The sequence below is a fragment of the Sturnira hondurensis genome, unplaced genomic scaffold (assembly GCF_014824575.4).
Source record: "Sturnira hondurensis isolate 20B ecotype Veracruz unplaced genomic scaffold, ASM1482457v3 Scaffold0020642, whole genome shotgun sequence".
Lineage (NCBI taxonomy): Eukaryota > Metazoa > Chordata > Mammalia > Chiroptera > Phyllostomidae > Sturnira > Sturnira hondurensis.
Window position 1 is genome coordinate 4,272,260 of NW_028093273.1, and position 14,420 is coordinate 4,286,679.

General features: G+C 42.5%; 1 protein-coding gene across 4 annotated transcripts in view; it reads right to left on the minus strand.

Moving 5' to 3' along the window:
• The window catches only part of PCSK5 (proprotein convertase subtilisin/kexin type 5), a 424,235-nt gene that overhangs the window by 234,340 nt on the left and 175,475 nt on the right, over nt 1–14,420 (minus strand). For all 4 annotated transcript variants that reach the window (XM_037030322.1, XM_037030321.1, XM_037030323.1 and 1 more), the window contains 2 exons: nt 11,368–11,580; nt 874–974 (listed from right to left, as the gene is read on the minus strand). In XM_037030322.1, the coding sequence (XP_036886217.1) occupies nt 874–974; nt 11,368–11,580 (314 nt within the window). The remainder of the gene's footprint in view (nt 1–873; nt 975–11,367; nt 11,581–14,420) is intronic.

A 14,420-nucleotide genomic window follows, 5' to 3' on the forward strand; every position in this document is an offset into this window, starting at 1 on the left:
CTTTTTTCAGATGTCTTGTCTACAGCGTATACTACACAAACTTCCAATGGGGTCTGAGCCAGCACCTCATAAGCAAATGTGTTAATATTTCTGCAGTGAAATATACTCATTTTCACAATAAAAAAGACTGTCCATAGCCTCAAATCAAATCAGGGCAAGCTTTGCCACTAACTGAGTTTTGGTGCTAATTTTGCAAAGGAACTTTCCATTTGGGGGGCATTTGGATTTTGAAATCGAGAATGAGAGAATGTAGATTTGTATTGGGTTTTCAAAGAGTTCAGACAAATTGATCTATTGGTGCTTAGAAAAAGAAGTGATGGGACGCATTGCAAATAGCTAAGGGGAACTTTTAAAGGGACCTTTAAACACGGAATTGAGTGCATTAGAGGATTTAAGGTAAATGGGTTGTCCTTGCTCCTGGGCTCCTGTCATATAACCTTGAAACAGTCTGTCCCCCAGAATGAGCCTGTGGCAGTGCTGTTGTCCTGGAGTCCAAGCTGCCTCGCTGCTCTGCAGGGAAAGGGCGCAGACGTGGGCAGCGCTGGCCGCTCGGAGACTCACAGGAACATTCCCAGACTACAATGAAAACCTCCACAAGGCAGCAGTGCTGGAGCCAGCTGGCATGCTTGCACATGACTCCACGATACAGTAATGACACAGTTTGATTTTTTAGGGAGTATAAACCCCTCCCCCCAAAAGTTCTCTTTTTTCTTAATATAAGAAAAAAAATTAAGCCTAATCTTTGAAGTTTTCAAGTTAGGACTGGGAAGATCATACTCTGTCTGGGTTGTTGTGCTAGGGGTTATAGACTAGGGGAGGGGTCCGCGAGATAAGGGGCTGTCGCCATGGAGACATATGGAGAGAAAGGCTTACTTGGCTTCCAGGGCCAGCGCGATGATGCCCGCAGCCATGGGGGCCGAGGCTGAGGTCCCAGTGTGGTTGTCGGTGCACCGCTGCCTCAGATCCGTAGTGATCTAGAAGACAGAAGGGGAAATTTTAGGGCTCTCGGGTCAATGTGAATCACATGCAAGTAGAAAGAAATTTATTCACAAAAGTGGAATGGAGGGGTGTTGAAATAGTTGTTTTGAACTGCTTATTCTGGCGCTTCTATGGCCGTATCACTTCCAGAAAATCACCTGTGTAAATCACCTTTGTGAATCAACCTTGAAAAGGGGAGGTTTGGAAACTGGACGGCGGGGGGGCGGGGGGGGGACCTTTGGCCAGAAACATATGGGTTGGGTGAGTTTCTCCTTAAATCTTACACCCTACACACCTCACTCGCCTCACCCTAGTCCAAGATCTAGTTAAAGCTCTAGTTCTTTCACTACCCAACATTTTTAAGAGTCCAGACATGTTGAACCAGCACCCAGACACTGAGTTAGATGTTGGCAGCACAAGGAGTAAAAGCACGGTCTGGCCTCTGCTCTCCCCGAACTGTTCGGTTGGGGGAGCCGCAGGTTTGAAGCAAAAGGTGTGCTCTGCGGTAGAAGGACCATTTGTTTACAGACTTCTTAGAACCCACAGAGATGTTACATGAAAGAACCGAGGATCGCTCAAACACCTAACACAGATACTAAAACACCGCCTTCAACCCAGTGCGCTCGATGTGAAATTACGGCACTAAGTGCGGCACCCTGGCATATTCTAGGAGGAAATTAGCTACTTCTCTGTTTTCCTGAATCAAACTGTGAGAGCCAGATCCTTTTTTTCCCTGTGGGCGTGACTCCAGTTCACTTCGGCTCTGGCTCAGTAACAGTCCCATGGACAAGGGTAGTGCTTCTCAGCCTTTGTTCTGTGACTATTTCACTAAGAAAAAAAACATATTCAGAGAAATTAAACACTATGGGACAAGATTTTGCAAACCACTGTAATATTTAAAAGTTCTAAAGCCCTTCTTCCTGACAAGCATCCACGTTTGCCCACTTAGGGTTGCTATCACTCCCGCTGGGAATGCACGTGGCTTGTGAGGTGAGCTGGTGGCCTCACCGCGGTTTGGGGGACTTCAGTAAAGCTTTCTTCAGCATCAAAACAAATCTGTTTCCCGGGTGTTACCGGTCAGATCACTGAGGTGAAAGGTCATCAGAAAGACACAGGAGGATAGTGGCAGCTGAAAACAAAGTCCCGTTTTACTACGGTGCTCCCGTTGAAAAGGTGAGGTGATTTGGAAAGAAATTTCTTCACAGGAAGAAAGAGCTGAGTTACTGCCTTAGGAACAAGTCCTCCCCTAAAAATTTCCTCAGGGTCACATGCGGATGTCTGAGTGGACTCTAAGTTGTGTTACGGATCTAGACTGACAACCTGACTGACTGGGCTTCATAAGAGGCTATCAGTTCTCACTGCCTTTCCTTTCTTCCTTCGATACCTCTAATGTAATCAGATTATTCATACCAGACAGAGACGAATACTCAAGTGGGACTATAAACACAAACATACAGAGCCACGTAAATACGGTGATGGGACAAGGGAGACAAGCCTTGGACTCTTGTCCTAAGCAACCGAACGGTGTGCAGGAGCCCTGGCAGTGTGTCTGGAAGGCAGGCAAGGATGTTTCTTGACTCACAGACTTTACTGACATCTTCTAAACCTCGGCATTGGGATACTTACACCTGTCTGGGTGAACAGAGCCCTGCCCACGCCTGCATTCAACAACTTGCTGTATTTCTAATTGTTGACTTTGTAAAGGCATGTCTTATTTTTAAAATTGTGGTAAAATCACATCACCCAAATTTACCTTTTTTCACAACTTTTAAGTGTACAATACAGTGTTATTAACTGCATGCACATTGCCATGCAACAGGCGCCTAGAACTTTTCATCTTGCATGACTGAAGCTCGACCCACTCCCCATTCTCCCCTCCCCCGAAAGCCTAGCAACAACCATTCTGCTTTCTGCTTCTATGAGTTTGACTACTCCAGACACCTTCATAGGTGGAATTATATAGCAGCTGTCTTTTTTTTGTGACTGGCTTATTTCACTTAAAATTATGTCCTTGAGTTTCATCCATGTTGTAGGATTGCCTTCTTTTTAGGCTGCATAGTATTCCATTGCCTGCATGTACCACATTTTCTTGATTAATTCATCTGTCAATAGACATTCAGGTTACTTCTACCTCTTGGCTATTGTGAATAATGCTACAGTGGACGAGGGTGTGCAAATCTCTCTTCAAGATTCTGTTTTCAATTCCTTTGGATATATACCCAGAGGTGGGACTGCTCGATCCTTAAAAAGGCATTTCTATTTCATTTGAAGTCCTGGGTAGATTTGCAGCCTTATTTTCCAAAGGCCTGATCCCTGAACAATGCAGAAACAGCCCAGAAGCAGCCTGTTTCCATGTTTTCAGATGCGCTGTTGTTGAGAGATGGCCATGCTGCATTCTTCCCATTTTACCTCACCCTCATGGTCACATTCCTTTGCCAAGTTTTATTTTTTCAATGACTTGTGCCTGGATTCAAGATTTTTCACGATGTTTTCCCACTTGGCTCACTTTACATATTCTTTAGCTGCACCAGACACTTTCAATGCACAGAAACAAATCCAGAATAAACACTCCAAGTGTGGATAGCATTTTTGAGTCTAATAAATAACCATCTCCTGCCAACCTCAAATATGAACACTAGAAATATTAGGATGTCAGATTTGCCATCAGAATTTACCCCATTTATATAGAGACAGCAGGTACAGACACCTATATATTAAATTATATACGTAATAATAGACTTAAACAAAGGCACTCAGTGCCTTTAAATATAAACACCAATTTAGTGGTAAATGCTATTGATAGAGGCAAGCCTGCAGAATTTCAAATCGGCATTGTGCTTTTATTTTTTTTCCAAGCACTTTAACTGCAGGAAACTTGAAGAGTGAGCAGGAGTTGGAGAGGGAGTGAAACAGGAAGGTGATGGAGAGGGGGAAGGTTGAAAGGAGCGGAGAGAAAAGAAATAAAAACATCCTCACTCCCTTCTCCTCCTGCCTTAAGTGGCAATTCCAGCTGGGTCATTTCAAGAGGAAGTTACTGTCAGTGGTAAAGATATTTAGGTGTAAATTACCAGAAAGATCTAGGGCAGGGTTTTCATCATTAGGAGAAGCCACCGTATCAGGGAATTTTCATGTCTATCTTTAGAAAGAAAAGGCAAAGACCACCACGGAGCATGCAATCTTCAAGAAAAATGATGTCCCGAAAACTGGAACCACATGGGGTAACCCCATTAATCATAACTAATGCATACAAGATCTGACACTGTAATTTAAAGAAAAGTTGTACTTGGTCCACATCACGGGGCCGGGAGTTCAGGGATTCTGTACGTGAAAAGGGAACAATAAAGCACTTTCAGTTTAGATCCCATTTTAAAGAATGTCTCAGAATCTGGTTTCAAGCCCGGTGGCACAGCTTACACACTCCAAATTCCCTCAATTCACCACCCAAATCAGAAACAGAATTTTCCTCCTCAGAACTTCTCAGATGGCTCAAGAAAATATCATTTCTGTCCATCAGACTGAAGAAAACAGGAGGTGACACCAGGCCCCCAAGCCAGATCAAAGCTGTCCTGATCAGCAAATTAGATTTTCAGCCTGTCCTGGGAGGAGCAGCAGATGGTTTTTTGGACTCCACAAAGTTAGGGATGTCATCTTTCTCTGGGGAGAAGGGGTGGGTATTGTTCAGGTCCCGTCCGCTTCCTCTGAGAACCACCACTTTTTCTCATCCTAAGCTCTTATTTCCTAATATTTCACATTTCATTACTTGAGCTGATTGAATCTTTTATTCTAGCCTGTTGATGTAATTCTCCGGGGAATCTAAGTTCAGACTGACTTTGGCTGTAAGTGACAGACCTTTACAGCAACCTTCCAGTTAAGAGTTTCTAGCTCCGTCATATCTTGTGATCTGTTTTATTTTGAAGGTGCCACATTGTCTCATACCTGGTAAAAGAGCAACCGAACAGGTAGTTTTAAAACATGAAATGAGTTAAAATACTGTCTATTAGGTTGAATTTGTCTCTGGTGTTGGTTTTCATTTGGATTAGAAATGTGACCAAAACGCTGTTTCAGACACAGCGATGAATGATAAGGAGAGAAAGGAAATCTTAAATGTGTCAATGAATAAAACACAAGACGCTGATTTATTAAAATCCAGCAAAATAAAAAGGAACTGTGGACCAATTAATGCTTTCTGTGCTCGCTGGAGTCACAGAGACTGGTGTAAAATTCAATCGTTACTGACAAGCCCACACAACATGCCACTCCTGTGTTGTGATGAGAATCTGTAAATGTTAAAGAGTAAAAGTAAGGTTTTGCTTACAAATGTGAGGCGACTATCACTAAAGAAGGACACTCCCTTACATCATTTTTGCATCTCCATAATGTCTGCCCAGCACTTGGCACGAAGCAAAGGCACAGTATTTGCTAAGTTGAATGGCTAAAGTCAAGCTCCTTTGCACTTATTTCCTCTACACTTTAAACTCTCCCACTTATCAGGAAAGATGGCAAGGTCAGTCCTTTACTGACTCTCTGAACAGAACTCACACAAACTTACAAGCAGCATACAAAAATCATTCGAGTTTATGTATGTATACAAGCCAGGGGCTAAATTAGGTAGGGCAACCCCTCCCACAGCTGCTATTGCTCTCACTCGCTGTCCTGCTTCTAAAGCTACCACCACGAGCAACTTACAAAGGGTGAGGCCATGGTGTGTATGTGTGTGTGCTTGTATGTGTATATAAAAGTACATCTAATACCATGAGAATGCTCCAAGGAACACATACTATTCATTAACTTAGGAAATGGAGGCTTGGAGAGATGAACTTGCCCGAGAAGGCACAGCTACTGGAGAACTGGTAAGTGGTGAAGTATTAAATCCTGAAATGACAGGGGGAAAAGAAGCAGAGTAAAGAGTGTGGTCATCTGTGAGAGCAAGGGTGACAGTTCCAGACCACCACCAGCAATGATGGCAGAAGCTGGGACCCCAGCCCAAGGCAACAAGCAGGCACCGTGATTCTCCTCCCTGCCACAGTCCAAATCAGAACTTTCCAGGAACTTTTCTCTCTCTCTCTCTCTCCACCCCCCCCATATATATATATATCGGGAGAATATGTATCAAACTTCCAGACATACTAAACGCAGCTGGATTTGCTAGTCTTCTACTCACGAGAAGTAAGAACTTTTCCTGCACCAGAAGGAGAAACAGAGGGATGCTAGAGTACTGACTCTACTTGAATAATGAATTGAGTAGTGGGGGGCGGAGGGCAGGGAAGGGACCTCGATGTTTCTGCAAAAGGAGATGTGTAGCTGCCGAGGAACATTAAAAGCAATACTATAATTCCTCCACATGGAATCGGAGGTGCAGACCAACCCTGAGATACCCCAGGCAGCAAGTCTGTTTTGAACACAAATGAATAAAATGACATCAGGGGAGGGTTGAACAGAGCATATATTCTCTCAACCTTGGCTCATGAAACCCATCCCAGGAGGAATACCACGGCCCCCGAATTCCAATCACTGAGCCAAATTACTACAGGGGAAAAAAAATGCAAAGGCTTAACTAGTCCCAAAGGAAAGAGATAATTTAATGATGGGAGTGATTGGGAAGAGCGAGGAGCTTTATCTCCAAAACAGAACTTGGCAGAAATTTCGGGATGTGGTGAAGGGTTATAGACTGGATCTTAAATGGTCTTTGACAGTAAGAAAGGTAATACGTACAGCTTTATCTTGTAGCAAGATAGAGAATTGACTCCAGGCAATTTTCTATGCTAAGCATATTATCAAATACTCTTTGCCTCTCACCACCCATCCATCAGTAGAAGGAGTTTCTCTTAAAGAAATACAACACCTCTCTGTCTTCCTGTGGCTGTATAAAATCCCCGAAGCTTCCGTCCTCCCCCATGTCTGATTAGTCACTTATGCCTGATTATTTATTAAGCTCAGGCTCTAGAAGGAACAAAACAAAGTCTTCAGCCTCAAGTAGTTCCCATTCTAGCGTGAAAAAACAGTCAATACCAAAATGTATAATCTCATGTTAAGTAGCTCTGAGGATACTAAAAAGAAAATTCGATGGGCTAAAAGCAGAGCACAGGGAAGGAAGAGCCGCTGTTTTGGGGCAGGCGAGGGCGAACACCGTGTCTGAGGTGAAATTTGAGAACAGTCATAATAAATGAAGTGGCTTCTGGCCAAACAGACTCCGCTCCTCACAGGAGAGTCCGGTCGGAATGCCACACAAATGGCGAATGCTTGGGCAGTTTGATGCTGACACTGTGTCGCAGGAGTGAGCACCTCAGATTTGCACAGTTTTACGTTGCTGCAGGAGGGCCAGGTGTGTGAGGGGCTTATGAAAAGGCTCACTGGCATAAAATTCACAATAAGTGGGCCAAGTTGTAAAAATTAATGGACACATATATCCCAAATACTTTTTTTTATTTTTTTATTTTTTTTTATTTTTGGGCCAAATACTTTTTAAAAGCACTCTGAAAGGCACCCAAAAGAGGCCAACCACCAAGCCCCCACTTTCCCCAAAACACCATTTTTCAGGTAGCCACATACTGTATGTCCCTGAAAAGTGCCCAGGGCATGACAGCACATTGGTCATAAAATGGGATTGGGGTGTCTTCGTGACTCTGGCTGGAATCCGGGCTCTACCACTTACTGGTTGTATTTCTCTTAACTTTTAAAGTTTTAGTGTTCTCATCTGTAAAGGAGGGAAAATGCCGGATTTTCCTGCATAGGGTTGTGAGGACATGATGAGACAATCCATTTGATATACACACTGGTAGGGCCAGGGGCACAGTAAAAGGGTAAATATGTTGAACAAAAATGTTCAATGTGAAATCACACATATACAATATTGTTAATAAACATTATTTCAAAATAATGGCTTTATAATTCATATCAACTGGCTTCTATTTAGCTTATAGAGGAGCTTCTTATTGTAGTAATCTGGATGTTTGGGGTGATTCATTTGCTGTAACAAGATACATGGCTGTCCCTGATTTGATCTGTTAAAGCGTGAATGGAATACCAAGATCCACAAATCCTAAATAGTAGTGGCAGGAAACCAAGAGATGGAGACTTAGGTGTGTTTCGAAACCCAGGGCAGGGTTTTCCAGCTTGCACACCATGAAAGGGTATTGAGGACAAGTCAAATTTATTTAACAAACGTGCTTTCCCAGAAGCAGAGAGGAGCTGCTTCCTCTCTTCTGGATCCTCAGCAGCTGCCTTGGTTCAAATCACAAAGGTGTTCTATGAATGAGAAATGACAAGTGTGCTCTTCTGCAGAAGCTACAAATGACAAAGAAAATGAATGACCCAGGGAAGAGAGCCCTGAGTACAAAGGGATACACTGCCACTCCTGGAACACTCAATCACAGACGCCACTAACAGGATGCAAGCATCTCCAAGGGACCGCAGGCTCCTGGTTCAAAGCCTGATGAAGAAAAGGTCTCAGGCGCAACAGAGGACAATTTGTCATTCTGACATCTAGAAGGAAAAGGGGTCAGCTGGACCACAAAAGGCTGATGTTGTTGCCAACTCTATTCATGTTCAAACTGTTAACATGTTCGCAATCAAAGTGCCCTTCTTTATGGGACGGGGTGGGGAATGGTTTGCAGTATTTTGGGGGTTGGACAAATGGAGGTACAACAAGCCCCCTCTGTCTACAATAACTAAAATAATGACCACCCTAGCCTCCCAAGATGCAGAAAGTTCCAATGACTTAGGCAGGGGCTCACTGTGCTATGTGCTGTGCAAATACCAACACTCTACTGCTCATTCTCTTCACGAAAATCTGTGAGGTTGGTGTTGGTTTTACCTCCCCTCGACAGATGAAGAAATCAAGACTCTGTGAAGGATGCTTGGCCACTGAGCAGTCTGAAGCTAGAGACCAAAGCTTGAAACAGCTATTGAATTTCCTCTCCAGTCGTGCATAATTTGGATATTCAGGCAAAATAAGAGAATCTAAGAGTGAGATAAAGAACATTACCTAACAATTTGCTGCAATGAAATTGAGAAAGACTAAATAAGATGCAGAAACAAGTAAAGTTAAATATATACAGTGAGTCAAAGGTTTTGGTATCAGAAGCAGTAACTAGGGAAAAGTAAAGCACAGAACCTGAGTCAAGGATACCATGTCATGGGCTCCACCTTCCCTCTCCAGTCCTATCCTGGACCACCACGTGGGTCAGTATGTCTAGTCATGGCACAATCCTAAATGACCACCCGTCATGGTGTCATAAAAGCTACCACACAATCATGTCAAATAGTGATGAAGGGACCAGAAAGGTCAAGTCTAAGGTCAAGTCTAATAAATCTCATTGCAGCAATTTTGGAGTCCCTCTGTCTACATGTGTCCATTTGGGACTTAAGCAAGCCTTCCTCTTCAATATTTTGTCTATTGGACTGTAAGTTTCCTTTAAAGAAGACCATTGTGGAACTTACCTCCCTCCCCCCACCCCCACCAGTAATCAGCCTGTAGGGATAAACTGGACTAGATGGGCATATTTTCTTAGAGGCAATGGTGAGTTTGTCTTAAGATGCCTTCGGACCTGAGAGTTACTAGAAGAGAACCCTCATTCCAGAGAGTTTTCATCAGGCTTTTCATGATACAGAACTGACTGACATGACTCATTACTAGTGGACATTGATCTAGGTCGACTAGTTCTGGGAAACAAGGTCTTCATATCTGAAAGCTGAAGGAACATCCCTAGATTATAACATTTCCATAAAAAAGGTAACAGACACATCAGAGGATCACTTTCCTATTAAGAAAGCCACAAAACTTGAAACCTTGCTCATCTCTGTATTTTCTCCTTTTATAAGAAGAAAATACACTCTTTTAAAAAGACTTTATTTCATTTACTCTTAGAGAGAGGGGAAAGGAGGGAGAAAGAGGGAGAGAAACATCAATGTGTGGTTGCCTCCCATGTGCCCCCAACTGAAGACCTGGCCCACCACCCAGGCATGTGCCCTGACTGGGAATGGAACAGGCGACCCTTTGGTTCGCAGGCCGGCGCTCAATCCACTGAGCTACAGCAGCCAGGGCTATATTTCAATTTGTATTGTAGAGTTATGTTTACTGATGATTGATGGAGGTACTGATGATGATGGATAGACCCATGTGTATATCTTTTCATCCAGTTATTGCAGAGAAATTAAAGAAATATGGGGGCAGAGGGAATCTGTATGGGGGTAGGCAGATTTTATGCAAATCAATTTGCAAAATGTCACTAGAGAAGTTCTTAAAAAATAACTGAGAAATAAAACATAAAATCACATAATAACCAGGAGTTGATCCACATGGATGTGAGTAAAGAATTATAGTGAATGAGGTAGTGTCCTATCACTGCCTGGAAGAGTCAAGGGCAGCATCAGCAGAGTGACCCATACCTGCGTGAATCAAAGAGAGCTGACGGCAAGGTCTGGGCTAAATGCTAAAGGGTGACAGGTATAGCAGCTTAACTCTGCTCTGGGAAGACAAATCCCAAGACAGCTTATAAAGCCATGATCAGGATAAGAGCGAAGTAAAAAGGTGTTTGACATTTAGAGTCAGCAGCACAGGGCTGAGAAGCCCCAAAGTCAGACCGTTCTTGAACACATATGAGTCAGGTAGTATGCAAAGTACTTTTTATTTGCTTCCTCATAATGTCTGTAATAACTCAAGAAGCTATGTGCTATTAAATGTCTCCATTTTACGAATAAGGGCATTAAGACAGAAAAATTAAGTAATGTGTCTAAAGTTACTTAGCTAGCAAATGGTTCAACACCCAATGAAACCAGCACAGGCTAGTCCTGCAACCTGAACTCTTACTGATCGCTTTGCTCTCTGCCTGGAGAGCAGACACGTTAGGGAGCGGATCACACAGGACTTCTGTGCCTTTCATTCAGGCAACAAAGTTTGTGAGAAGATATTAGGAAAGTCCCCTTTTATACAGGACTGGTTTATGTGCAGTAAAGGGTCTACATGGAATTCCGGGTTTCCTTATGTACTTTCGCTTTTCACTCTAGCTGTCTTTGGAAACCAAAGCATAGAAGATAAACCTTGAAGACAGTAAGGGGACACAAGGACAAAGGCTTGAAGCGGAGAGTCAGAGCTAGGTTCCGGTCCCTTCTGTGCCAGCAAATCACCAGGTGAAAGTGGACCATTCATTTGTTCTCAATAAAACTGAAGCTTAATCGTGTCTGAGGCCATATTAAATGCTGGAATGTCATGACCTGGAGAGGCTTTTTCAACAAAATAGTAACATTTCCAAACACTTGTGCTGAGTAATCAGCTAATAGGACTTCCTATTTCCACATATTACCTGTGCATATAAATTTGTGATTTCCCCTCTGTATGTCAAAGTGAAAGACAGCTAAATAAATCATGGCAGGCATGCAAAGGGTACTTACTATTTTCTTATCGTAGGACTCTCCACTGCTGTAGGTGGTGGCCAGGGTAGAAGAACACTCTTCCAGGTACCAAGGCTTCTTTCCGCTCTCGGCTGTGCTGCTGATGGAAATGGTGTAGATGCTGTTGGTGTAGCCATCACAGGAGCAGTGGTCTTTGCTCCTTCCGCCATTTCCCGATGCCCAGACGAAAACAGAGCCCAGGCCTCTCCGTCCCTGTTCACAGACAGAAAAAGTGACAAAGTCAAATGATGGAAGACAAGGATCACAGACTCGAGGTGAAGAGAAGATCAAAATCAACAAGGCAGAATCAAGTATTTGCAGGAGGAGTGTGATGCTATTTTAATAGCATGCTGGATTTAAGCTGGTGTTTGAGGTAATGGGAGCTGCTTTTAGAAACTAAAATAATCCAAGTAATATACTGCATGGTGACTATGGTTAACAATACCGTATTCTTTATTTGAAAGTTGCTTAAAGAATAGATCTTAAAAGTTCTTATCTCAAGAAAAAAGTTGGTACCTATGTGAGGTAACAGAAGTTCACTAGACTCACTAGCGAGATCATTTCACAACATATACAAATACTGAGCCATTAATGTCATGCATTTGAAACTAATATATGTCAATTTTATCTCAGTAAAAAAAAAACTAAAATAATTGTTTTCCACCTGCCACAGTCACAGAAGTAACAAGAGTGCCAATGATGACAATAATAAGGGCTAACATTTATTAGGGACCCGTCATGCACCAAGCACAATTCTAAATGTTTTCCATGAATCTGAATAAATTCCTCTAATAACCCTGAGAGAATGGTACAATTTGTATCATACAGATGAATAACTGAGTTACAGAAGTCCAGTAATGTCCCTAAGGTCATACAGCCAGGAAGAGGAAAGACAAAATTGGAACTTATATAGCCAGACCCCAGTACTGTCATATTATTAATCATAAATCACCATAGTCATTTAATACTGCTTTAAATATTTACATTCACCACGAAGGGGGTGCTACTGTGCACCCTCATTTGACACGTGAGGAACATGAGGTGACAAGAGGTTTTGTATGTATCCCAAGATCATATGGTGAGTGGCAGAATTAGGAACCATAAATTCCTTCTAGAGCTGTGTCTCCACTGTGCTTGGTGTGGGCACAAATTACGAATGGGTGTTAATAGATGCTACCAGAAATAAAAGGAATTCAAGGTCAAATATGTTTGAAAACTCTGAGTTTAGCAAAAATAAACAGGTTGCCTTACTGCAGAACTTCTAAGAGTCTTTCATAAGTGGTTGGTCACTGGAAAACTCTAAGAGGGCGCCACAATCTGAAGTAATTTACAAACACACTTGACAGTAGATACCTTCTGGAATCCCATTCTTTGGGCCAAACCTTGGCATAAACTAAAGGATTTTCCTAAGGTCATAAAATAATCAAATGAAGCAAAGTAGAACATAGCGACTACCTGGCTTTATAAGATGAGGTCTTTGGGGAGCAAATAGAGAAAGCAGCTTAAGTCAAGAGCATTTTCTGGAACAGCTATAGCTGAACCCATGAAAAATTTTACTATTTTAAAACTAGATGCTACCTCGGAGGACACCTGGACCAAATTCATCACTGTATAATTAGGAAGTGAGAACCAAAGTCACACAGAGATGGCAGGGACCCTTTCCTCTTTCTAGGGCCTAACTTTCTGGCCTTAGGAATAGGGAAAAGTATCTGGGATGTTGTCATGGAGCCAAGAGAGACGACAAAGAATGTGAAGTATCTGTGATATACTGTCTCTGACCTTGAATCCTTAAGGAACAGAATATTTATGACACAATTTGACTGACACAAGCACAGATTCCCTTTTGTCCTTCAACATGGAAAAAATGCAGTATGATCACACTGGAACAGGAAAAATTCATGAAGAGAGAAGAACAGAAACTTCTGGATGCTCTCACCAGAGACAGCTGGGCCTGGTTTACTTTCTGTCACTTGCCCGTCAAAATATTCATGAAGCATAGAAAAAGATGCAAAAATCCCCCAGCCATAATAAACCAAGGATTATGTTCAATACTTTGGCAATCCCTAGATGCAGCTGTCCCTCATTCTGGTGTGGGTGGCCGGACTGAAAAACTCTAGTGGCTGACTTATATCTAGACTTCAGAAACAAAACATCATAGCCAGAGAAGGAAGAAGGCTCCAGTTCATCGCCAAAATGTAACTACTACACACGAGCGGCTGTACTGTAGGCAAAAAGCCGTCTGGCTCACAGGGCACCATGCGAGATAACAGATGAAGAGCCACAAAACAGTGAGAAAGCACACCCAGCACAACGGCATTTGTGTATATCTGTGTAAGATTATGACTGTGCCTGCCTATAAAGTCAGAAAAGCTCTTTAAAAACCAATTCAATTTTCGAAGAATATTTAGTAAGAAAACATCCAGGCAGTCCTTCTATGTCCATGACACAGTGACAAATGTAGGGTACAAAATGATAGAGTGCGGTCTCAGTTTAGAAAAAACGTGTGTGTGTATGTAAAGAAGTAAATGTACATAAAGTCCTATGCATGCAGCTACCATGAAGTGACAATGTAATGAAACTACACTACTTGGTAAGATTAGGAAAGTTTTTTATTTTCTTTACATACCGTCGGCCAGAAAACCATGTATTATTTCTATAAACAAAAACAAACACATTCATTCTTCTATCAGGAGGGAAAACATCGGATCAATTCTTAAGAAATAATGTTCCTTTAGGATCAAGAGGGGTTTTACACACAGAAGGTCCATTGTACACTAAACCCAACAGAGGCTAACATTTACAGAAACTCACTATGCTCTGAGCACTGTCCAAACATTATTCTGCACAATTCGAGTCAACACCATCAGCATTTTACAAGTGGGCAAACAGGTTCAGAAATGCTCACTAATGCCAGAGCCAGAGGTCAAAATCCAACTGGAACCAAAGCCTGAGCCCTTAGCCCTTCCAGCAGCCCTTCTTTTGGGCAGCAAGAGGGCTCATGCTGACTCTACTGTTTTTAGCTGAAACTCCAATGTCTTGTTCACTGAAGCTTG